The sequence below is a fragment of the Haliotis rufescens genome, unplaced genomic scaffold (assembly GCF_023055435.1).
Source record: "Haliotis rufescens isolate VD_foot unplaced genomic scaffold, xgHalRufe1.0.p SCAF_9, whole genome shotgun sequence".
In the NCBI taxonomy this organism is placed as follows: domain Eukaryota; kingdom Metazoa; phylum Mollusca; class Gastropoda; order Lepetellida; family Haliotidae; genus Haliotis; species Haliotis rufescens.
Genome location: NW_025964383.1, coordinates 21,377,016 through 21,403,957, shown reverse-complemented (window position 1 = coordinate 21,403,957; position 26,942 = coordinate 21,377,016). Strand labels below are relative to the sequence as shown.

At 41.4% G+C, this 26,942-nt stretch overlaps 1 protein-coding gene across 2 annotated transcripts in view; it reads right to left on the bottom strand.

Annotated features, from left to right (window-relative positions):
• The window catches only part of LOC124144709 (tyrosine-protein kinase HTK16-like), a 60,659-nt gene that overhangs the window by 14,945 nt on the left and 18,772 nt on the right, over positions 1-26,942 (bottom strand). For both annotated transcript variants that reach the window (XR_007219546.1, XM_046514247.2), the window contains exons 2-14: positions 21,223-21,390; positions 19,623-19,766; positions 18,268-18,339; positions 17,016-17,131; positions 15,371-15,511; positions 14,479-14,584; positions 12,560-12,627; positions 10,955-11,092; positions 7,063-7,192; positions 6,271-6,348; positions 5,082-5,185; positions 4,499-4,580; positions 3,175-3,257 (exon numbers count right to left, since the gene is read on the bottom strand). Coding sequence is in view for 1 of the 2 variants with exons in the window: in XM_046514247.2 (XP_046370203.2) it covers positions 3,175-3,257; positions 4,499-4,580; positions 5,082-5,185; positions 6,271-6,348; positions 7,063-7,192; positions 10,955-11,092; positions 12,560-12,627; positions 14,479-14,584; positions 15,371-15,511; positions 17,016-17,131; positions 18,268-18,339; positions 19,623-19,766; positions 21,223-21,390 (1,430 nt within the window). In the remaining variant the exon portion in view is untranslated. The remainder of the gene's footprint in view (positions 1-3,174; positions 3,258-4,498; positions 4,581-5,081; positions 5,186-6,270; positions 6,349-7,062; positions 7,193-10,954; positions 11,093-12,559; positions 12,628-14,478; positions 14,585-15,370; positions 15,512-17,015; positions 17,132-18,267; positions 18,340-19,622; positions 19,767-21,222; positions 21,391-26,942) is intronic.

The following is a 26,942-nucleotide window of genomic DNA, read 5'->3' as shown; positions in this document are numbered from 1 at the left end:
AGTACTCACGGAAATGAAAAAAAACTGTTTTTTCAATCTCAGATTTTAAATAACTGCAGTTAATATACAAAATATATAAATATTCAAACAACTCAATTAGTACTTATTGGGCCTTGGCACAAATACAGCGTATCAAACGTAAAAGTGTGTAAAAATATGAACAAAACAGACTATTGTGAAACTGAGCATAACCAGGTGTGAGTAGATCAAGGTGAATGTCCATGACCTATGACACCTTGACGACAAGTGAAAACAGGTGCTTAAAACCCCCGTGCATGTGATTTGTCAGTGGTTAGTGATTTGTGAGTGGCATTGTGGGATAGTGAATCATCGTCAAAATATCAGAACGTAAAAGTAACATATTCCCTTCTCAAACAACAACTTACATGTCATTATTATTATGTACAGAAACATAGCTGTTATTTTTATTGTTGTTTTGATAACTTTTTTTCCAGGCTAATTTGCATAATGCCTATAGCCTGTTTCTGCCATGTCAATTTGGACTTAGTTTTATTTTTGAATGTTGAAAGTCCCTACAAATTACCTCCTGTGAAGTACATTTTGTATTGAGCACTAGCAAATCCAGACTAGTACTTTTCCATTTGTTTTGTTATTTGGTATTTACATCTACGTAATGCTTTGTGTCGATTATTAAATCCAGCAAAACATTTTTTTTTCATTTCCATGAGTACTTTAGCAACTAGCCAAACATTGTACATGTTGGTTGGTTTGTTGTTTAACACCAAGACAATCCAGTGATTGATATCACGAGCATCGATCCACGCAATTGGGATCGATGACATGCATCAACCAAGTCAGCAAGGCTGGCTGAACGAGTTCACCTACCTTCTCACTCCTGAACGTGCCCTTGTGAATCTTGGCAGACTGGCTGAACGAGTTCACCTACCTTCTCACTCCTGAACGTGTCCTTGTGAATCTTGGCAGTCTGGCTGAACGAGTCGACCTACCTTCTCACTCCTGAACATGCACCTTGTGAATCTTGGCAGTCTGGCTGAACGAGTTCGCCTACCTTCTCACTCCTGAACGTGCCCCTTGTGAATCTTGGCAGTCTGGCTGAACCAATAAACCTACCTTCTCACTCCTGAACGTGCCCCTTGTGAATCTTGGCAGTCTGGCTGAACGAGTTCACCTACCTTCTCACTCCTGAATGTGCACCTTGTGAATCTTGGCAGACTGGCTGAACGAGTTCACCTACCTTCTCACTCCTGAACGTGCCCTTGTGAATCTTGGCACTCTGGCTGAACGAGTTCACCTACCTTCTCACTCCTGAACGTGCCCTTGTGAATCTTGGCACTCTGGCTGAACGAGTTCGCCTACCTTCTCACTCCTGAACGTGCCCTTGTGAATCTTGCCACTCTGGCTGTACGAGTTCACCTACCTTCTCACTTCTGAACGTGCACCTTGTGAATCTTGGCAGTCTGGCTGAACGAGTTCACCTACCTTCTCACTCCTGAACGTGCCCTTGTGAATCTTGGCAGTCTGGCTGAACGAGTTCACCTACCTTCTCACTCCTGAACGTGCCCCTTGTGAATCTTGGCAGTCTGGCTGAACGAGCTGACCTACCTTCTCACTCCTGAACGTGCCCTTGTGAATCTTGCCACTCTGGCTGAACGAGTTCACCTACCTTCTCACTCCTGAACGTGCCCTTGTGAATCTTGGCAGTCTGGCTGAACGAGTTCACCTACCTTCTCACTCCTGAACGTGCCCTTGTGAATCTTGGCAGACTGGCTCAACGAGTTCACCTACCTTCTCACACCTGAACGTGCCCTTGTGAATCTTGGCAGTCTGGCTGAACGAGTTCACCTACCTTCTCACTCCTGAACGTGCCCTTGTGAATCTTGGCACTCTGGCTGAACGAGTTCACCTACCTTCTCACTCCTGAACGTGCCCTTGTGAATCTTGGCAGTCTGGCTGAACGAGTTCACCTACCTTCTCACTCCTGAACGTGCCCTTGTGAATCTTGCCACTCTGGCTGTACGAGTTCACCTACCTTCTCACTCCTGAACGTGCACCTTGTGAATCTTGGCAGTCTGGCTGAACGAGTTCACCTACCTTCTCACTCCTGAACGTGCCCTTGTGAATCTTGGCAGTCTGGCTGAACGAGTTCACCTACCTTCTCACTCCTGAACGTGCCCCTTGTGAATCTTGGCAGTCTGGCTGAACGAGCTGACCTACCTTCTCACTCCTGAACGTGCCCTTGTGAATCTTGCCACTCTGGCTGAACGAGTTCACCTACCTTCTCACTCCTGAACGTGCCCCTTGTTAATCTTGGCAGTCTGGCTGAACGAGTTCGCCTACCTTCTCACTCCTGAACGTGCCCTTGTGAATCTTGGCAGTCTGGCTGAACGAGTTCACCTACCTTCTCACACCTGAACGTGCCCTTGTGAATCTTGGCAGACTGGCTCAACGAGTTCGCCTACCTTCTCACTCCTGAACGTGCCCTTGTGAATCTTGGCAGTCTGGCTGAACGAGTTCACCTACCTTCTCACTCCTGAACGTGCCCCTTGTTAATCTTGGGAGTCTGGCTGAACGAGTTCGCCTACCTTCTCACTCCTGAACGTGCCCTTGTGAATCTTGGCAGTCTGGCTGAACGAGTTCACCTACCTTCTCACTCCTGAACGTGCCCTTGTGAATCTTGGCAGTCTGGTTGAATGAGTTCACCTACATTCTCACTCCTGAACGTGCCCTTATGAATCTTGGCAGTCTGGCTGAACGAGTTCACCTACCTTCTCACTCCTGAACGTGCCCTTGTGAATCTTGGCAGTCTGGCTGAACGAGTTCACCTACCTTCTCACTCCCGAACGTGCCCTTATGAATCTTGGCAGTCTGGCTGAACGAGTTCGCCTACCTTCTCACTCCTGAACGTGCCCTTGTCAATCTTGGCAGTCTGGCTGAACGAGTTCACCTACCTTCTCACTCCTGAACGTGCCCTTGTGAATCTTGGCAGTCTGGCTGAACGAGTTCACCTTCCTTCTCACTCCTGAACGTGCCCTTGTGAATCTTGGCAGACTGGCTGTACGAGTTCACCTACCTTCTCACTCCTGAACGTGCCCTTGTGAATCTTGGCAGTCTGGCTGAACGAGTTCACCTACCTTCTCACTCCTGAACGTGCCCTTGTGAATCTTGGCAGTCTTGCTGAACGAGTTCACCTACCTTCTCACTCCTGAACGTGCCCTTGTGAGTTATCAAAGTGCCCTTCAGCACAGAGCCGTACTCTCCCTGGCCCAGCTCTGAACCTGCACACAGAATGCTCAACTTTAGCTGTGCATGTAACAGTAAGTGATGTCATGTAACAAAGTAGTTGACAATATTCCAGCTCCACGGTCCTCTTATAATCAGCCATGGACCTGTTTGTTTGTTTGTTCATTTGTTGTTTAATGCTGCACTCAGCAATATTCCAGCTATATGATGTCAGTTTGTAAATAATCGAGTCTGGAACAGACAATCCAGTGATTGATATCATGAGCATCAATCCATGGAATTGGAATACGATGACATGCATCAACCAAGTCAGCGAGTCTGATCCCGTTAGTCACCTCTTATGACAAGCACAGTGGCCTTTTACGACAAGAATGGGTTGCTGAAGACCTATTCCACACCGGATCTTCACGGGTGGCCATGGACCTGGTTAGCCTGAACACATGATCAACAACCCCAGCTGTCAGAAACAGTGACACACAATCAGTCAAACCACAACCCTGACAACCTCTACCTGCAATGGGATACTGATGACCTATTGTAAACCAAGTTCCCACAGAATCTTTCATGGAACAAGTTCTATTAGAAAGGAGCATTGTCTTTGTAATACTGACAGATACCATGCACACCGGTGCGGTAGCCTAGTGGTTAAAGCGTTCGCTCGTTAAGCCGAAGACCGAGTCCGATTCTCCACATGGGTACAATGTGTGAAGTCCATGGTGTCCCCCGCCCAGGTGTTGCTGGAATATTGCTAATAGCGGCGTAAAACAATACTCGTTCACTCACTCACAAAATGTGAACTTTAATATACATATGGGAAAAAACTACCAGTATATAGTTTGGTGTGCCATTTTTGTCAACTAATACATATGTGGGCATACACAAGAAGCGAATGTCATGTGGTACTCCAGGACTGGAAGACTTTTGGTGGTGCTTGATAATGTCCTCTATTATTCCATCCATCCGAGACGCGGCTCCTATACCTCTTAATAATAGTCTTGATTCTCAGGCACAGCCCACATCATCATAAAGGCTGCCACATGTTTCATTTTTATTTCCATTTTCACAAAAAACAAATCTTTAAATTTTCCGCGTCTCAAACACATGACCCCAGCAGTGAAATGCTACAATACTTAAGGACAACATAATTTTGCTGAAATTATTGTAAACAAAATTTGGTTACATACTAGTTTGAACACCCCCCCCAAAAAAAACACCACCACCCACCCGCCTGCACACTATTGTCAAAAGCCATTGCCTAAAAACCAGAGAGCCTTACCTCTTTTGATTTTCGAAAGTGGGATCATTGTTAAATTTGTTTGCTGCGGTTCTGCATCTGCCGGCTTCCGATTGGGGATTGGCTGAAACAAACATGGCCGACTATGAGCAGCTGTATGGACAGTAGTCGGGTCAATATAGTGTCAAATCCTACCAAACCCACCACAAATTGCAACAGAAATTATTTCTCCTGTTTCATGAACAGAAAACATCCCCTTACAACATAGTAAAAATCTAGGAAAATCTAAGTTGGGGAAAATTGTTTAGTTTGGGGTTGATCTTTAGGGGTAAATCAATACAAAATACAAAAAAAATTTTTTTGTTTAACCATATCATATTATATATCAAATGAAAGCTTGTGTCACAAGCAGTCCTTTTGTATCTATATCATTTCTGTTGCAATTTGTGGTGGGTCTATAGTTATTTTGACCGGACTACAGTCTAGTCCAAAAATCTGCAAATAATTGACAATCTCATTAAAATCAGACTTTTACTCAAATTTGACACCACTCACAAAGACTTTTTTTACCTGTATTTATAATAATGTGACCTATAAATAGGACCTGTCAGCCAGTGTGACTCACCCCAGCAGGCACCGGCGGCGTGACAGGGTCGGGCGTAGTTGGGTTGTTCTTGTTGGGTGCGGAGTACAGATCGTCAGTGGGTCTCGGAGGAAGCCCTGGAGGATCTGCAAGATAATTCAATAATGCAACCTCCATCCCTCTTTGTTTGTTTACAGGTCAGGAGGAACATGGATTTGTTTGCTTGTAGGCCAGGAGGAACATGGATTTGTTTGATTGAAGGCCAGACCAGGAGGAACATGGATTTGTTTGATTGAAGGCCAGACCAGGAGGAACATGGATTTGTTTGACTGTGGGCCAGGAGGAACATGGATTTGTTTGACTGTAGGCCAGAAGGAACATGGATTTGTTTGTTTGTTTACAAACCAGGAGGAACATGGATTTGTTTGACTGTGGGCCAGGAGGAACATGGATTTGTTTGATTATAGGCCAGGGGGAACATGGATTTGTTTGATTATAGGCCAGGGGGAACATGGATTTGTTTGACTGTAGGCCAGGAGGAACATGGATTTGTTTGATTGTAGGCAAGGAGGAACATGGATTTGTGTGATTGTAGGCCAAGAGGAACATGGATTTGTTTGATTGTAGGCCAAGAGGAACATGGATTTGTTTGATTATAGGCCAGGGGGAACATGGATTTGTTTGACTGTAGGCCAGGAGGAACATGGATTTGTTTGATTGTAGGCCAGGAGGAACATGGATTTGTTTGATTGTAGGCCAGGAGGAACATGGATTTGTTTGATTGTAGGCCAGGAGGAACATGGATTTGTTTGATTGTAGGCCAGGAGGAACATGTATTGTTTGATTGTAGGCCAGGAGGAACATGGATTTGTTTGACTGTAGGCCAGGAGGAACATGGATTTGTTTGACTGTAGACCAGGAGGAACGTGGATTTGTTTGTTTGTAGGCCAGGAGGAACGTGGATTTGTTTGTGTGTAGGCCAGGAGGAACATGGATTTGTTTTATTGTAGGCCAGGCGGAACATGGATTTGTTTGTGTGTCTATAGACCAGGAAGATATGAACCAAGAGGAAACTTTGGTCTGTCTTCAGACCAGGAGGAACTTAGATGTGTTTGTATGTCTCCAGACCAAGAGGAACTTTGCTCTGTCTATGGACCAGTGGTCACTTTGATTTGTTTTTTCACTTACAGGTCGAGCGGAATTTTGATTTATTTCCAGACATGGTGTTTACCTGGCTGAGATATTGGTCTTGGATAGCTGTTGTCTGACGTGTGCGCTCTTGGCACTATTACTTCAATTACTCTCTGAGCTGAGAACAAAGAAAATTATGAATGATAATAAATCCATCAATATTTGTTCAGTGTATAAATATTTAATCTTATCTGTTCTCATTGACTATAAAGGTCAGAGTGACCTTGTAAACTTTCCGCCTCTTCAGTAAGGTTTCACAACTATTATCATTTATTCGTACAGGGTTTAATTTCTGCAATACCTTAGGCTTTAAGTCCATTCACACTGAGGCATCAATATGTCATAATTGTATGTATATATCCAACAGACAAGGGGAGTCAGAGTGTGTGCAATTTCATCAAAATCAGATATTTTACTCAAATAAAATACCTCTGACTGTCCAATCTGAAGCCAATCACATGTCAGCATTCTGAAAGAATTTGGCTTCATATCTTTACCAGAGTAAAAGATCTGATTGATTTGGACATGTCTGCAGCCGAGTCTAGTAACATATTGTTCGGACTATTAGCCTCAGAATAATTATTGTCCATACCAGTTTATAACATGAAAGCCTACTGACAATTTTGCTGAGAGCAGTTTAGGCTTGCCCACTATTTGCCAAAGACTATGAGTTGTTCCTACAGTGCTTTTAGCAACATTCCAGCAATATCACATCACCAGAAACCAAAACTAGCTTCACACACAACAAGGAATAAAACCCAGTACTTGAGCATGATGAGTGACCACTTTAACCACTACCCCACCGCCCCAACAGAGAAAGTCGAGTGCGTACTTGAGTTGAGGGACGCTGTGAGCATACAAGGCAGCCCGTCCATCTGTCGGGTGTAGTGGTAGACCACATGTTCCAGGGACAGCAGGTATGGGCCGTCGTCGATGAAGTGAACCAGACGCCCCTCGTAGTCCTGCGCAGAAAACAGACATGACCATGCATGAATACATGACACCTTTTTATGACTAACAACTTATTTTATTATCTGTAACAACGTTTGACAGGTACTTAAAGCTCCTTCGGGGGCACGGGCGGCCCAGTCGTGAGTGAGTGTTTTATGCAACTTTTAGCAATATCCCTCGGCTTCACACATTGTAACCATGTGGGGAATTGAACCTGGTCCTTCGGTGTGACGAGGGAGTATGTAGCAGGGCATGGAGTCATCCCATAGATGACATCATTACCTTGTCAGCTTGCTGTTTGGGTTGGCGTTCTTTGGTCATATGGACAAGGCATCCGACCTCAGAAGGTCCGTGGTTCGAACCCCATCACGGGACTCAGAAAATTGATGGCCGCTACGCATACATGATGATATTGTACAATGGGCAGGAAGAAGCTTTGATATGCAGAGCTCCAGATAAGCTGCGTATCTGCGTAAAATACGCATCAGAAATGCAGTAAAATAAAATCCAAGCGTATCAAATACGCAACGAACATTACAGATAAGCTACAAAAATAAAACTTGTGCGTATCATCCAAATATTGTGAAGTAACCCGGCATATTCGATTAGCAAATCAGCAACTTATTTTGAAATTATAAATGGGCATTCGGTCAACCTTGCCAAATTCCACGATGACAGTTACATCACGATCATTTGCCATCACTTTTTCTTGTGGAAGTATCGTGGTTTTTTTTAGTCCTATAAAGCTCTCGAACCCACACGACACCAGTTTGCAGGGACTAGATGAATAGTGTTTTTTAAATATTTAACTTAAATACCCACATGTGTAAAAACTAGTGGGTAACAGAAATCTGAATACTCAGATAGAATTACTGATACCCAATGATTTTAAAATGCATGGGTAAAATACCCACAACACCGAAAGCTTATCTGGAGCTCTGGAAATGTCATTACAAAGAACAAAAGAAGCTGTTATCCATAAAGAAGTGTTATGTGTTCATGTTCTTCTAAAAGCATATCAAAGACTTCATGACCAAACATGCTCCCAGTAGTCAGAAGGAGAGAGTTGTGTTTAACGCCGCTTTAAACAGTATTCCAGTTATATCGCAGCGTGTCAGCTTCGTGTGGGAGGAAAGCCCGAAGTGATGCAGGTCTCAGACGTTTACCACTTCGGTGAAACCCACAAGCACGGGTATGGTGCTGACAAACCTAGAAACATAATCGGGGCGAACCGGGATTCGAACCCACAATCATAGGTTTCTGGCGTGCCCAAGGGACGCAACTCTGCACAGCAAATCGCGGCGCCTTAGACGACTGGGCCACCCGTGCCCCCCAAACCATGGAAACATATAGAGAAGTAATACTACCGCAGTAAGTAGTGACATTGACAATGCATTGGAATACTTTTATTTAAAGCACAGGAGGTCAAAATGGCCGACACGGTCAACAAACAACATGGCAGGGGATATATTTGTTGTCAGTGAGCTTGTTGTCACTATAAGCGTTAGTCATTATCATCATGAACATGTGTCATATTGAAGTCAATTATATTGCTGTGGGATGACACTATGACTGGCAGTCTATGCATGGATTGAGTTGATAGAATGGTTTCTTGAGATGATATTCAATCACATGCATGCAGTCAAACGCTCTGACTTTTTCCAGTGCATGCAAAAATGCTGAATTTTTATTTCTTAATGATCAGTAACAACGCTTCTGTGTTTATTCATGACAGGGAATTGCCTGGTTTTCCTCAGGAATGTGACAGCAGTTTGTCAGTGTTTACATCACGTCAATAATAGTCTCGCATCGTTGACATCAACATCAAATTATAGAGTTCATATACTTATGGAAATCAGTTTCGCTGTCATGTGACCGGTCTTTCATACAATGGAATAGATGTCCTATAAATCTTGAAATTACTGTAAATCTTGAAATTAACACGAGTGTGAATTAAATGCGGAAAAAAATGCGAGTGGTCTTTGCTCGGATTAATTAACAGCACATTTATGTCTCCAAATGACTATCAACAATAAGACGGCCTCACTGCACACTTAGGATAGCGGCAATACCAACTTGAATATAAACACAAAACATGGTTTTTAGAGCAGCTATTACAACAAGTATATAACAATGTCATTTAAAGAATAGGAATGACACATTGGCCATCCGGTGAGTTATCACTGCCCGGGTCAAGAGTTCTACCCACTCATGTCAAGCTTCCTGACACCTTTGCCGCATACCAATCAGTGAACTGTGGTTGGTTCAATTATTTTATTGCCTTTGAACTTCCTCAATGCCAGTCAACAGAGTAAACATATAAACTGTGTATTGTTTTTAGGAAAACACTGTTTATTGTTTTAACAGAGGTGCTCTACTAGCGCTAATAAGTGCTATTTTCTGTTTGATTGGATTAAGGTAAGGATGTGTATCATTCCACTGGGGATGGGGTGGGGGGAGTCGCATTGATATTGAGTCGCAGGAGATGCATTAATTTCCAGATTTTCAGTAATGCGAGCGTGAATTAAATGCGAGTGATCTTTGCTCGCATTAATTAAACTTTGCAATTATGTCACCAAAATGACAATCAACAATAAGACGGCCTCACTGCACACTTTGGATAGTGGAAATACCAACTTGAATATTAACACAAACAACTATCTATTCCACGTCACGGTTTATTGAGCAGCAGTTGTGACAAGTACCCGGTATTTAACATATATCTACAGCCTTTGTCTAGTCATCTGCCTTCAAATTTGTTGACACCTCTGGATACCAATCAGTGAACCGTTGTAACGGTTGTTGGTTCAATTATCTTATTTCCTTTGAACTTCCTTAATGCCAGTTAGCAGAATAAACGGATAAACTATGTGTTGTTTTTAGGAATACTTTATTGTTTTTACGGAAGTATTCTACTCAGTGCTACAAAATGGTGCTGTTTGCTGTTTGATTGGATCAGGTAAGGATGGAAGAAGGTAAGGATTTATATCATTCCACTAATAAATATTGAGTCGCATTTCTGGCTAGGGGCCAATAGTCGTATTAATTTGGAGATGCATTAATTTTAAGATTTACCTAAATCATGTTTTATTATACCTCAAAGTGAGATTAACCAATCAGAGAGCAGAGCTCCTGACCCCACATGAGCCTGTATACCGTCAGTAAAAATCCAAGATGGTTGTTACTGACCTAATATGAGACGGTATACCGTCAGTAACAGCCATCTTGGATTTTCCAACACCCATCTCATATATTTCACATGGAAATGCTGGTACCAAAATTTTGTTAATTAACTCTGTTTGTGTTTTACTATCATTAATTGTGATAGGCAAGGATGTTAATCTGTTTTTTAGATCACATTCGTGACTTTATTGATAAAGATTATTGTTAAAATTTTCAACAAGGTTTGGTCTCTTAAGATTGAAGAGTGGTCTCCCTTTGACATCAGCAATGGCTGTCAAGCACTTTGCTAGTAGCACCGATGAGGAAATCTCCAATAAAAGGCAAAATGTGCGATATGGATACCAGAGAGTGTTAACTTTTCAGAATAATAAATTCGTTATGGTGTCTTTAGTTGCCGTATACAGTGTCATATTAGGTTAGCAGAATAATATTGGGCTCGGTGACACCTCGCTGATATGACACTGTAAACGGCAACGAAAGACACAATAACTAATAACATTTCACTTTAAACAATAATAATTGCATAACTGGGGTAATCATTAACTGACAAGAAGCGTGTAATGACAGCGGCAAGGGTCCCAGTCACCTACCTGGTTCCTGATCTCGTAGTTGAAGGCCGCTCGACTGTGACACAAGCTGAGCACATGCCAGCCAAAATGTTTCTTGCTTGGTCGAATCAAAAACAGTCCTTCTCTCATCCCGTGAAATTCAAACATCTGCATCGCTCCCTGTGTAAGAAAAGCAGGTACAACTCGTGGTTGACATCCAACATCAGTGTTCGAAATTAAGAACGGTCCCGGGGTCCTTACTGTATTTGAACAAGGGTTGGTTGGTTGGTTTGTTGTTAAATGCCGCACTCAGCAATATTCCAGCTATATGATGGCGGTCTGTAAATAATCGAGTCTGGACCAGACAATCCAGTGATTGACATCATGAGCATCGATCCACGCAATTGGGATCGATGACATGCATCAACCAAGTCAGTGAGCCTGACCACCCGATCCCGTTAGTCGCCTTTTACGACAAACATAGTCACCTTTTACAGGCAAGCATGGGTTGCTGATGACCTATTCTACCTCGGAATCTTCACGGGTCCCTTAAATACTGGATGATTATCATAAGCATTATGAGATGGGCTCCTTGACTGTCATAATAAATTTCCAACACTGCTCATCATAGCTTTTATAGTACACAGCCTTCGAAATTCACACTTGTCCACAAGTCCAAGACAACTAAATTGTGATTAGGACAACAACAAACTTTATGATGGTATTTCTCAATGGCTATTAATATTTGTGGGCTATATAGCAAATTTTAATCTAAGTGTTGACAAAAGTAGCAAATATCCAAGGTTCATTCGAAATCATTCTGCCAACTTTTTCAGTGTGTAAACAGTTATAACCAGTGTCTTGAATGTAAAAGTAGTGACGTCATTTGATTGTGATGTCATAGTAACCGATGATGTCATAATGGTCTGCAAGGCACTGCGCTGCAATTTCATGATAGTGACAACAATAAGCATATATCGAATTACCTCACCAAAGTGATATCTCCCATGAAAGCAAGTTCTTGATGATAAAATTTCTTTGGCAGTTCTCCATTCTGTAATTTCACTAGTAATAAGTCAGGCAGAGCTAGCTACGAGTGAGTGAGGTAGGTTTAACGCCGCCTTTAACACTTTTACAGTTATATCGCGGCTTGTCAGCTTAATGTGGGAGGAAAGCCCAAAGTGATGCAGGTCTCAGACATTTACCACTTCAGTGAAACCCACGAGCACGGGTATGGTGTTGACAAACCTACAAACATAATCGGGGCGAACCAGGATTTGAACCCACAATCATAGGTTTCTGGCGTGCCCAAAGGACGCAACTCTGCACAGGGAATCGCGGCGCCTTAGACGACTAGACCACCCGTGCCCCTGAACTAGCTACGAATTCTGAGAACAAGTGACATAATATATCACTCATCCCTCTGGACTGATCTTTCAAAACATATTTCTAAGGCAATGTAACATGGCAAAGTACTCTGTAACTCTTAGAAATTTTGTCATTGTGCATCAATTTTGGCTTGATTTCACTGAAGGCAACGATTCCTGGATCACGGTCAAGACCAAGGATGAACTAACTATCAACGAATATGGTAGACACGGACGTCGGGCAAGGGTAATTTAAAACCATGCACTTCGTTACACCTACCTGTCGATCTAGTTCTGCATGGAACCAATCCGCCGGTTTGGTCTCCATATCATGAATTTCATAATTTTCTGAAAATAGAAATAACATAAGCCAACGGAGCTTCTACAAACTACAGTCAGATTGAGGCAAAAGCAAAATATTGCAATATAACAAAGTCCAATTTAATTAAACAATTGCAAAATTGATTATTACACCAACTCAACATTTATGTTCTGAATCAATGTGACTTAATTAAATAAGCTATCACATAAATGTTGAACATAACCATTGCCAGATAATTAAGATCTCAAAGAACTATTCCTCCTTGGGAAACCAACAGAACTTCAAAAAGAACCAATTTCAAAATGAAATAAGACCCTATAAATAAGGCACATGTGACGATCACATCGATAATCAAGGTCTATATTGTAAAAGAATGGGACTTAATTCGCAAAGTGCACCAAATCATGTGAGCGCCTTGATTAAAAACATGCAAAGATTTGGAAAAAATTGTTTGATGCTGAGTTGGTGGTACACATGCATTACAAAGCCGGAAATCGACTGAAATCTGGATGTCAGTTTCGTTACGCGGTTTTGATTGGACTATACATAGACTCATTTGTCCAGACAAAATGTAACTCCATAATTCCAGCCTGGTTCAGGCAAAGGGTGGAATCTGGACTTTTTTAGAAAGTTAACTCACTTGCCTCTCGAAGATGGAAGAAACCAGGTCTTTGAAATAACTGGATTAAAGTCCTTAAGAAGTTCTGACATGAGCTTTCAGTTTGTTTGTTTGTTTGTTTGCTTGTTTGTTAACCAAAATGAATGCATAACAGAGGGATGCCACCGTAACAAATTCTTCCAAGTTAAATTTTGTACCACTTCCAAATGCAGTTTTCTTCAAACACTACATCAAAACATGACATCAAACCATGACATCAAACCATGACATCAAAACATGACATCAAACCATCAGGACCACACATAAAATCCTTCCTAATTAGAAATTGCTAAATTCATTAAATAAATTTATCAATTAACAAACTCGTTGTTCAAAACATCACTCTATTTAACATTTTAAAAAAATCCTTTTTTACTTAAATTTCCTTCACTGCAATAATGTTAAGCTGTTTGCAAAATGAGAGTAATTTACTTCACTATCAATATTCACATTACATACATGTTTATATACAACAGATATATTTTTCCAGAATTTAACTGCCCATAATTAAGGGTGCATATAACACACGAGTGCGTATTATACACGAATAAATAAGTCTTGTGTACATTGATCAAGGGCAGGGCACTTATTACGTCCAATACTGTGCAACGAGTGATATTTGTGTCAAGAGATTGAGCAGTAGTGAACAAACTTATTCAAACTAGAACTAGAACTTTTCAATAATAGTGAAATAATAGTGAAATAGTGAAATGGGGTTTAACGTCGTGTCCAAGATTATTGCACTTATATAGCGACGTGCATGCACAGGTGTGTGTTTGTGTGTGTGGCTGCTTGTACTAGTCCAGACTGATGCCGATTTATAGTGCTAGCCCACTGAGATACCTTCCACAGCTTAACATTAATATCCCACTCAGACACAGTATACTGACTCGAGCCGACCAGTCCTTGGTCTGGCCGAGCGCCAGACAGGGTAACAACAAGTACCATTTTTTAACGTCTTTTGGTATGAGGCGGCTGAGGATCACACCCCAGACCTTCCGCTCTCCGGGCGGACGCTTGACCACTAGACCACAGAGGCGGTCCCCAATGCATGTGTAATATACACAAGAAAATATGGACTGTTGTGTACAAGTTTGGTCTTAAGGAGGTGCTTACTGGTCTAGATTGGTCCAGAAGTTGGTCAGGGAGCACTTATTGGAACAGCACAATATACGGTGAATATGGTATCTATTGTCAGCCAGTGTTGATCTCGACTTACTGAAGTGGTTGATGCACTCCCTTCTCCCGTATGTTTTCGCCAATTCTAGAGGGGTCAGCTTGTCATCATTCCGGGGAAATGGAGTGGCATCGTTTTCTAATAGCACCTGTTACAGAAAATCAAAATAATAGTTAGTGAGTGAGTTGGACTTTTAACATTATTCCAGTTATATCATGGCATGTCAGCTTAATGTGGGAGGAAAGCCCGGAGTGATGCAGGTCTCAGACGTTTACCACTTCGGTGAAACCCACGAGCACGGGTATGGTGCTGACAAAACTTGAAACATAACTTGGGCGAACCAGGATTCGAACCCACAATCATAGGTTTCTGGCGTGCCCACGCAACTCTGCATAGCGAATCGCGGCGCCTTAGACGACTGGGCCACCCGTGCCCCCCAACCATTGACAAGGCAAAAAGTGAGCAGGACTCACTGATACCCCCGCCCTCCACTCCAACATCAGCCGAAGAATAATTTGATATTGGAGATAGACTGATGCCTTGAGGTTTCAGCCGGTTTATCATTAAAAGCACGATAATATAATACAGTAATGGCATGAGTCAAACATTCACTGGTGCAGCATCAGCATGCTTTGCCTGATATGGAACACTTGACATGTATAAAGTAATATTTTCTCAGCAATATTCCAGCTATATGACGGCGGTTTGTAAATAATCGACTCTCGACCAGACAATCCAGTGATTGACATCATGAGCATCGATCCAAGCAATTGGGATTGATGACATGCATCAACCAAGTCAGCGAGCCTGACCACCCGATCCCGTTAGTCGCCTCTTACGACAAGCATAGTCGCCTTTTTCAGCAAGTATGGGTTGCTGAAGACCTATCCTACCCCGGATCTTCACGGGTCAGGGGACATGAGATGGTACTTGCCTTGATACAGTTGATGTGGCCCCGCATGGCAGCTTCATGGAGCGGCACCCAGCCTGTCTGAGAGCACCGTTCTGAAGTGAGGCTCCGACCCTTCTTTATCAGCAGTTCCACTACCCGTGGTTGGTTGGCCACGCAGGCCCTCTGTGAACATGACAGATTGTTTGTTTGTTTGTTGTTAAATGATGCACCCAGCAATATTCCAGCCATATCATACTGCCTACAAATAATCAAATCTGGACCAGACAATCCAGTGATTGACCTCATGAGCATCGATCCACAAGTAATCGGTGAAGGCACTGAGCCTGCACTATTACGACAAGCATAGGTTACCGAGGACCCGTTCTTCCCGGAATCTTCAGGATGACAAGACTCTCAGCAAAATATCTTGATGTTTGACACCAAACATGCACTATCATATTAAAACATTATGCAGTATTTTCTTGTGTTTTAAATTTTTTTATCTTTTCATATGGCATGATATGTGTTATAGGCCTTTATTTGAAAGTTTTACAAGATATTTTTGAAACATATTCTTCTCTTATCACACAGGAAGTAGTTTCCATCAATTGCAGGGTTTTACATGACATGTAAGTTCTCTGCATTAGACAAAATAATTCCCTATACTCGCAAATGTTTTGATAAGAGATGCAATACATTTGTGAAGGAAATCTTAATTTAGATTGAGTAATCACAATAAAAAAAATTAAATACTGACTTTACAATATGTTGTTTGAAATAAATCAAATCTACAAACTTTCAGAATTAAATTAGGCTGAAATAACTGCAATATGAATGCAGTGTTACTATGGTTATGATACAAAGTTAATATACCTGTGAAATTAAGAACACAAGAAATCCCAACTTTGAACATCTGACCAGTTTTTCTCAGTTTCCCCAACTTCACTTACATATGGCTTAAATTCTGGTTCACTTGCAAGATCACTAGACTTAACAAACATGGTCCAAATTCTGGTTCACTTACAAGACCCGTAGACTTAACAAACATGGTCCAAATTCTGGTTCACTTACAAGACCCGTAGACTTAACAAACATGACCCAAATTCTGGTCCACTTGCGAGATCAGTAGACTTAACAAACATGACCCAAATTCTGGTCCACTTGCGAGGTCAGTAGACTTAACAAATATGGTCCATATTTTGGTCCTCTTAACAAACATGGTCCAAATTCTGGTTCATTTGCGAGTTCAGTAGGCTTAACAAACATAACCCAAATTCTAGTCCACTTGCAAGATCAGTAGACTTAACAAACATGACCCAAATTCTAGTCCACTTGCAAGATCAGTAGACTTAACAAACATGACCCAAACTCTAGTCCACTTGCGAGATCAGTAGACTTAACAAACATGACCCAAATTCTAGTCCACTTGCAAGATCAGTAGACTTAACAAACATGACCCAAACTCTAGTCCACTTGCGAGATCAGTAGACTTAACAAACATGACCCAAACTCTAGTCCACTTGCGAGATCAGTAGACTTAACAAACATGACCCAAACTCTAGTCCACTTGCGAGATCAGTAGACTTAACAAACATGACCCAAATTCTGGTTCACTTGCGAGATCAGTAGACTTAACAAACACGACCCAAATTCTGGTTCACTTGCGTGTTCAGAAGGCTTCACCTACATGTAGTGCGGTGTGTCCGTTAGTGTCCTTGATCTTGACATCAGCCCCTCTGTCCAGCAGTTGAGCCACAATTTCATAGTAGCCATGGAAGGCTGCATCATGGAGGGCTAGGGAACCTGCAACATACACACGGAACCAGTCACAGCAAACTGGGATACTGCAGAACACAGTACATTTCCCTACCATGTTTTTCAAAGTTGAGTTTCAAAACATATTCTAAAAGATAAGTGAAAAGTGAAAAGGACAGCAGATTACTTTGCTATGAAAGCCCTCTCAATACTGTTTTCCAACCAATCTCATCAGATTGGTTTAAAGATTTGTCTTGGAGCCGCGGGGTAGCCTAGTGCTTAAAGCGTTTGCTTTGTCTTGCAGAAAGCTTGGGTTCAATTTCCCTGTAGGGGCAAAGTTTTAATCCCATTTCTGGTGTCTTCCAATGTGACATTGCTGTAATAGTGCTAAAAGCGGAGTAAACATATACTGTAAATCTTGAAATTAACGCGAGCGTGAATTAAATGCGAAAAATACGAGTGGTCTTGGCTCGCATTATTAAACATCGCAATTATATCAACAATAAGACATTTTGTTTAGCAGAAATACCAACTTAGACATATGCTGAAAACAAACAACTATGTTTTCCACATCACTGTTTATTGAGCAGCACTTGTAACAAGTATATAAACAATGTCATTCAAACACTAATTACATCCTGTGAATTGTCACTGCTTGGGTCATGACAAGAGTTCTACTCACTTACGTCATCACTGATCACACCTGCAAGTCCAGACAGACGCCACCCAAGCAACACAGTGTCTTTGTTCTTTGCGACTGCGTCAAAGGCCGACACGAGTGTTTTAGCGGATGTACACTACTCAGCGCTAATAAGCAGTTCTATTTGGTGCGTGATTGGATTAATGTAAGGTTTGATTAAGGTGAGGATTCTCCAGTAAATCTGACAGAGGACATTTTCTTTATTCTTCATATCCACTGATGCTTGAGAGGAGGGGTTGTCGCATTCATATTGAGTCACATTTTTGGCCAGGGGCCAGCGGTCGCATTCTTTTGGAGACGCATTAATTTCACGATTTACGGTACTCACTCACTCACTCACTCACTGTGTTTTGTCAAAACTAATTAAATGTAACAGATGACCTAGCACCCCTTGGTTCATTTGTGTAAACTGTGGCAGCACGTAGAGTCTGGTTACCAATATATCTGTTAAATGGTCATTATTTCCATTACTATGGTTACTCACCAATCTTATTTTTGGCATTAACATCTGGGCAGGTACTATATGCCAATATTCTCTTAACAACATCTTTTTTACCTGCAAACAGAAACAGAAACAATGTCATCCAGGTAAAAAAAACATGCTTGCTGTATTAGCAGAATCAGGCTACAGTACAATGGAAACATTAAGAATTCACGCTAAAAGTCTTAAAAAACAACAACATTAATTTGACCTATGAAAATAGTCTGTTGCTTAACAATAAACTTTTTTTTTATGGTGTTCTCATATTTCTGAGGAAACTTGAGATATACATCCTTCTTAACAAGAAGGAAATAAGCGTAGCACTTTGGTACAGGTGGTATGCAGGATATTTTTACGTATGGAACAATTTCACCAGTCACTGTAGGGACTTCCGACGCGACATGTATTTCGATTGCGAAAACATTATGTTGACATTTAATAGTCAAACTGCAACAAATATGACTTTTAGCGAGTCACGGTACGCCATTTATGATATGTGCATCCATTCTCTTGCAACTAAAGTTTCAAGGCATCAATAGCTATAATCTGACGGTGGTTGCTGTATATAACGGTGGGTTGTGCGATCTACCGATCACTTCGCATACCATTTCGCCAAAATTATTGTAAACATTATTATAATTATTGAATAAAATTAATAAAATATATTGCAAACATTAGTCCAGATAAACAATGAACAACTTTTTTATTACCAGATATTATAATAATAGGATTAAATTGCATACTTCAGTTCGGATTTGTTGACTGGTATTTCCGGTGTTATGTGATCGCAGTGATCAGCTGATAATGTTTTCAGACATGGGGGAAAACATCGTGTCATTGGAAAATTTGAGTTTATCAAAAATGTTTGTAAATTTCGGGAGCCATGCTTTAACGCGCGATATAACCGAGTTAGCGCTATATTGAAGAGCGCAATAGCGGGGGAACACTGTAGTACTAATTGAACCCTAATGTACACTTGACACATTTCTTCAAAGTTTCCTTTAGTATAATCTGCTGAGTCATCAGTAATCACATCCATGACAAACATCAGCCCTCAAAACCACCAGACGATTGGGACATTATCAGTAACCATGACATCACAATCAAATGACATCACTCATCACTCTTTTAATGAAGCTGCTTATTATTATTTACAAACTGAAAATACTGGACGAATGATATAAGATGATAAATAGAGTCTGATGATATCGAATGTATCAACACTTGTTGATAAACATTTAAAGCTCCCGGGTTTGCAGACATCAAAGGACACCAGGTGAGATTCTCTACATCTTCCATCACCATGGTGCAGGGCGAGGTGCTCCTCCAAACTGGTTACATCTGTTGACAGCACCTACCCTCTAGAACTGCCCGATGCAACAGATTGTTGGGTCCGAACTTCCGACAGGTATTCGGTGGTATTGACCCTCGGCAGAAGCTGCTGAGTTTGGTGGGAAGTCCGTTTGCCATACCTGTGTAGTGAGTGACCAATTTGTCCAAACCTGGAAATAATTCAATACAGCAGTTGAGGCATTTTATTTCTTATGCTTAGTTTATGGCTGATGTTCAAAAAAAAAAAATTAAATTGCAAAAATGTTCTTTTGGAGAGGCCATAAAATAGAATAAACTGTAACAAAAATAAAATACATAACCAGGTTTACAACTATCAAAGCATAGTGAGTGTGTTGGGTTTAATGCCATTTCTAACAGTATTCCAGTTATATTACGGCGTGTCAACTTGATGTGGGAGGGAAAGTGTGAAATAAAGAGCTGGCGATTCCTGTAAGCCAATGAATACATATACAAATTACTGGGGAGGTCGGGTAGCCTAGTGGTTAAAGCGCTTGGTCGTCATGCCGAAGACCCGGTTTGATTCCCGACATGGGTATAATGTGTGAAGCCCATTTCCGGTATCCCCCGCTATGATATTGCTGGAATATTGCTAAAAGCGGCGTAAAACAATACGAGTCACTCACTAAACAAATTACTAATGGGCACCATGCATTAATAGTTTGTTTGTCAATCAATGCCGCTCTCAGCAATATTCCAGCTGTATGATGGCAGCCCATAAATAATCAATCCTGGACCAGACAATCCAGTGACTGATATTGTGAGCACCAATCAAAGTCTTCAGGGTTAGATGACACACAATCAACCAAATTACCAAGTCTGACCACCCAATCAATTTAGTGGATCTTACGACCAGCATAGGTTGCTAGGGAACAATATTCTAACCCAGAATCCCCATGGGGTTTGAGTTTATGGTTGGTTATATGGTATAAATACTTGATGTCTGATGCAATTCCCTAATTTGACCATGTTGACTAGTACCATATGTGCCCATGTTTCTTTAGATGAACAGCTGTCTTGCCTTTGCATGTGTTTGTGTCAGGTGCTTCCAGTGGTGCAGGATATGCTCACCTTTTCGATGGTATCATCACTATTTGGATGTTATTCATAAAGACACACTTATGCCATGTATGATATTGTCGGAAGATTTCGTACAATGGATTTCTTTTGATGATGGAAATATTTATTGTCGCTTTTATTTCTTATGATTATGAGTATTTTGGATGAGAATTATATGAAATATGCAGGATTATCTCACCTTACATTAAAATACTAGCTTCTGATTGGTGAAGGAGCAGACAATTATTTTCCATGTATACCACTGAGAAATCAATCAGGACACATCGTAGGTAACTTGCATATCTCGAATAAGTATCATTTAGTTGAAATGAACGGATGTTTATCTGAATGCATTAAGCAAAGGGAGGTAACTCGGTTCGCTTGCGTCGTCAACTACAAGTTGCTGACTCAGTGAAATTCCGAATTATAAATGAACGTCAGTAAGATAAATTCATTGTCTATTGTTGCGTCATGTTGTTAAACTCTGGTTCCTACAGGTAATACGCCTCCATCTGCAACAATGTGTGGACATGATGACCAGATGCTTACCATGGATGATGGGTCCATCGTCAATGCGGTAGAAGCACTCACACGTCTGCTGCACCTGGAAGTGGAATATCTTCCCCTTGCACACCAGCGACAGAGCGAAGTCATTGCCGGACACGGTGCTGTCTCGGATCAGGAACAGACCACTCATATCACCCTGCTTCTGCAGCCCTGAAACCAACAAGTAGTGTTAGAGGTCACCATCAAGTTATACCCAAAGGCTTCCAGATCTTAAATAACACATGACATCATTTCACCCTCTTTCTACAGCCCTGAAACCAACAAGTAGTGTTAGTAGGTCACCATCAAGTTATACATAAAGGCTTCCAGATCTTAAATATCACATGACATCATATAGCTAGAATATTGCTGAGTGCGGCGTTAAACAATAACCAACCAACAAACCACATGAAATTAGAGCACCCTGCTTCTGTAGCCCTGAAACAACCACCAAATCAGTTAGAGGTCAATATCAAGTCATACCTAAAGCCTTTCAGATCTTATATATCATGTGACATCATATCACACTGTAGCTAACAGCAAGTCAGAGGTCACCTAAACATGCTAAAGGCTTCCAGATCTCAAATATCACATGACATCATTTCACCCTGCTTCTGTAGCCCTGAAACCACCAGTACGTCAGTTAGAGGTCACCATCAAGTCATACCTAAAGGCTTCCAGGTCTTAGATATCATGTGACATCACAACATGCTACTTCTGTAGCCCTGAAAGTAGGTGTGGGTTGCAGTTTGTAGGTGCATGAAACAAACCAATTGTAAACACAACATGCACTTGCATAACAAAAAAAACATTAGTCAAAAAGCTCGACATGCTGGAATACTTTCATCCAAAAAGAGCAGAATGTGTAGGACAAGTTATGAAGCAAGCTCCATCCCCTTGCCGTGATAGTATAACACCTTCATTATCCTGCTAGATTAGATTGAAGGGACTGAAGTACAGTAAACTACGTTTATAATGAACACACTTATAACGAACAGACGGATATAACAAACAGTTTTTTGGGCCCCGTCCACTTGCTATAATTATGCTGTATATGTGCTTATACCGAACTGCAGTTATAACAAACTAAATTTAGTTGTCTCTTTAGTTTGTTATAACCATAGTTTACTGTATCACTATTTTGTTGCAAAGTTTGGAAGTGGGTGTGCCGTTTGTATGTATCTCCAACGTGAAACAGGTTGATTGGCTCTTTTCTTGTCTGGAATCATGGGTAAAGCTCCCTTGAAACTTTCAAGGCTGATACTCATGACTGTCAAGTTTAATGGTGGTAGATTTTACAAACCTTTCAGGTACAAATAAAAGACGAAAATTGACAACGTATGTGATAAATCAATCAAACAATTATTACAATCAGCAAATTCTGTGATTTCTTGTTTGAAAATACTTTCCAAAAGCACCAACCCAGATTACCTGCGTACTTCACACATGGGAAAGGTGAGGTGAGGTGAGGTGAGGTGAGGTGAAATGGGGTTTAACGTCGCGTCCAAGATTATTGCACTTATATAGTGACGTGCATGTACGTGTGTGTTTGTGTGGCTGCTTGTACTAGTCAGGACTGATGCCGATTTATAATGCTAGCTCACTGAGCATGCTGAGATACCATGCCGCAGTTAACATGAATATCCCACTCAGACACAGTATACTGACTCCGAGCCGACCAGTCCTTGTTTTAGCCCCTTAATGCCGAGCGCCAGACAGGGTAACAACAAGTACCATCTTTTAACGTCTTTTGGTATGACGTGGCCGGGGATCGAACCCCGGACCTTCTGCTCTCCGGGCAGACGCTCTACCACTAGACCACGGAGGCGGTCCACACATGGAAAAGAAAATATGGTATCCTACATATATCTCTGCAATACATGTACAGTCAATTGAATTAATATGATAGCACCCGCTCTTGGACCAGGGTTAAAGTGTTAGATTAAGTCATTAGCCTAGAGGGGACACGGGTAGGCCAGAGGTTTAAGGCGCCCCATTGCTGTGCAGAGTTGCATCCCTTGGGCACACCAGGAAACTATGACCGTAGGTTCCCAGTTTTCCCCAATAATGTTTCTAGGTTTCTAAACACCATACCCGTGCTCGTGGGTTTCACAAATTTAAAGTGGTAAACATCTGAGATCTGCATCGATTCGGACTATCCTCCTATATTAAGCTGACACACTGTGATACAACTGGAATACTGTTAAAAGCGGCATTAAACCTAACCCACTCACTCACTCATTAGCCTAGAAGAGCTTGTAGCTGGTAAGTTGAGTTCGATCCTCCAGGACTAATTGGAATCCCAAAAAGGGTGCCCAGTAAAGTGCGCTATTGCCATGTGCAATATATTATGGGGGTGTACGTATTAATTTTGAAATTTGTAAATACCAGTGAGAGGGCATTCTAAGTTGGAAGAACTTTTACATTCACTTCTTGTGAATAAATAGGTTTCAACAAGAGTCATCAGGAGATGACATATCCCCCTGGTCTGGTGCAATTCAGAAAAGGACTTTGGCTACTTATACCCAACTTCAGGTTCATTTGCATTGGATACCTTCAGTTTAGTGAAGAAAAAAGTAATGCAGTTCAGTATTTTTCAAATATCCCAAATCATCAAAAGGCACCAGTCCCCCTCTAGGCTGATCTGTACCGCAAGTTTCATCCAGAAATATTCAACAGTTTGGGACTTCTGCTCCCGAAACAAGCACTGCCATCATTTTCAGGATAAGTCAAACATGTCGTCATGAAAACCAAACCAATATAAATCCCAAATCATCAAAAGGCACCAGTTCACCACTAGAGTGATCTGTATGGCAAGTTTCATCAGAAATTAAAATGTTTAGAAGTTCTGTTCCAGAAACGAAAATAGATGGAGGGAGACAGACGGACTGACATGCTGATTGCTATATCGCCCTGGTTGGTGATAAAAAAACACAAAACCTGCAGCATTGAAACTCAGTGGACTAGAAGGATAAAACTAGTACTAGTCAGAGTAGTACAAGCGGCCACATACAAACATTTCTATTCAAGTGCAATAATCTTGAATGCAGCGTTAAACCCCACCCCAGTGAGGCTGTTGGCTTGTATAATCCCCAGGGAGCTGAGAATGAACACAAGTCCACACTGATCCAGTGACATGGGTAATAATAAGAATTATCATGGTCTAAGTATTATTTGTAAAGTCCCCTATACAAATTCATAATATATTTTTTAATTTATCACATGTTGCCAGTCTGGGACCTCCATTTTCTTGCTCCGACAATTAGGAGTTTTTCCTTTCCCCTCCACAATTAAGAGTTTTTTTCTTCCCCCTACAATTAAGTTTTTCCTTGCCCCCACGATTAAGAGTTTATCCTTGCACCATCCCTGAAACAAATATATCCTATACAGCCCATGCAAGTCTATAATGTCTAGCAAGTCTAGATTACTGCATCTTTTTTTATATTATACAGAGCTCCAGATAAGCTTTTGGTGTTGTGGGTATTTTACTCATGCATTTTAAAATCATTGGGTATCAGTAATTCTATCTGGGTATTCAAATTTCTGTTACCCACTAGTTTTTACACATGTGGGTATTTAAGTTAAATATTTAAAAACACTATTCATCTAGTCCCTGCAAACTGGTGTTGTGTGGGTTCGAGAGCTTTATAGGACTCACAAATACCACGATACTTCCACAAGAAAGTGTGATGGCAAATGATCATGATGTAAGTGTCATCGTGGAGTTTGGCAAGGTTGACGGAATGCCCGTTAATAATTTCAAAATACGTTGCTGATTTGCTAATCGAATACGCAGGGTTACTTCACAATATTTTGATGATACGCACAAGTTTTATTTTTGTAGCGTATCTGTAATGTTCGTTGCGTATTTGATACGCTTGGGTTTTATTTTACTGCGTATTTCTGCATTTCTGATGCGTATTTCACGCAGCTTATCTGGAGCTCTGTTATATAACTAGAACTTAACAAGTGCTTTTTTCTGTAAATTATGTTCATTTCAGAGACTAGATACTGGTCTACCTTGCTCCACAATTAAGAGATTTTCCTTGTCCCCACAATTAAGAGTGTTTCCTTGCCAACTGCCATATTAATAGAGAGTTTTTCCTTGCTCCCCTTCCCCCCACCCCCCACCCCGCCTCCCACACACACACACACATCCGTGCTGTGGATGTCTGACACACACACTTGCTCCCACTTTCATAATACATGTAAGGGTTGAGATAAAAAAAAATAAAACCTAGACCGAGACCGACAACAATAAACAAAGCTCTCTACGCACAAAACAACACCTGACACACTTGACACGTCACAGACCCAGGCCTGAAAACATGGTGTAGATGTAACTTAAGATATCCCTGACAAGAGATCCACTTCCTCAATCGTGACTGCAGTCTTTCAAGTGTCTCCTTCCATGGAAATACAAACACATGCACTGTCACAAGCAGATAATATTATGTCCTCACCAGCCGGGTGATATGACTTTTCATCATGTTTGTATTTGTTTCTGCTTACAAAATTCAAGGATGAAATTTAACCCATTTCGGACCTGTTTTTGAAAAACACATGGCACATGTGCTAAATGTATTTTACACTTGACAGAACATCGTCACAACCCAGGAAAGAGACACTGACTGAATCATATAGAACATGTAGAATGGAAAACTGGTTTGACAGAAAATAGTGACATATATTAACAGCAATCATCATCATAATCATACAGGGCAATGTTACTTGAGTGCAGGCTGTGAATTTAACCACTTGTCTGAAGTCAGAGTCAAGTAAAATTTTATTTGGCTAGTGAGTATCGTCACTGTATGACAGACATTCTGTACGGAGTAAACTTCAAATGGAAGAATGTTTTGTCACAGACTGGGAAGGTTACCATGGTAACCATCGTTCTTGACATCGCTGTTTAGTGCGTACACACTATATCCCCCAATCTCTGTAGAGCAACATTTCTCTAAGGCCCCCAAACATATGTTTGCCTTTTCAGCCCATCCAAAATTTGTTTTTTTTACTTTGTTTTCTCTTTGAGTCTTTTTTAAGCCTGTTCTGTAACATGAGGTGAGGTGAAATGGGGTTTAACGTCGCATCCAAGATTATTGCACTTATATACATGTGTGATCGTGGGAGGGGGGAGGGAGGTGGCTGCTTGTACTAGTCCGGACTGATGCCGTTTTATAGTGCCAGCACACTGAGATACCATGTCACAGTTTAACATGGATAGCTCACCCTGACACAGTATACCGACTCCGAGTCAACCAGTCCTTGTGTTTTAGGCCCTTAATACGTGCCAGGCATGGTAACAACAAGTACCATTTTTTAACATCTTTTGGATTGAACATTAGGGCTTCCGCTCTCTGCGCGGATGCTCTACCTCTCAGACGTTTACCACTTTGGTGAAACCCACGAGTATGGGTATGGTGCTGACAAACCTAGAAACATAATAATCGGGGCGAACCGGGATTCGAACCCACAATCATAGGTTTCTGGCGTGCCCAAGGGATAAAACTCTGCACAGTGAATCGCAGTGCCTAAGACGACTGGGCCACCTGTGCCCCCCTTTACTTAATGAAATACAACATGTTCCTAGCCCTATCAGTCAATGAGTGAGTATGGCTTTACGCCGCTTTAAGCAATGTTCCAGCAATATCACGGCAGGGGACAACAGAAATGGGCTTCACACATTGTACCTATGTTGGAAATCGAACCCGGGTCTTTGG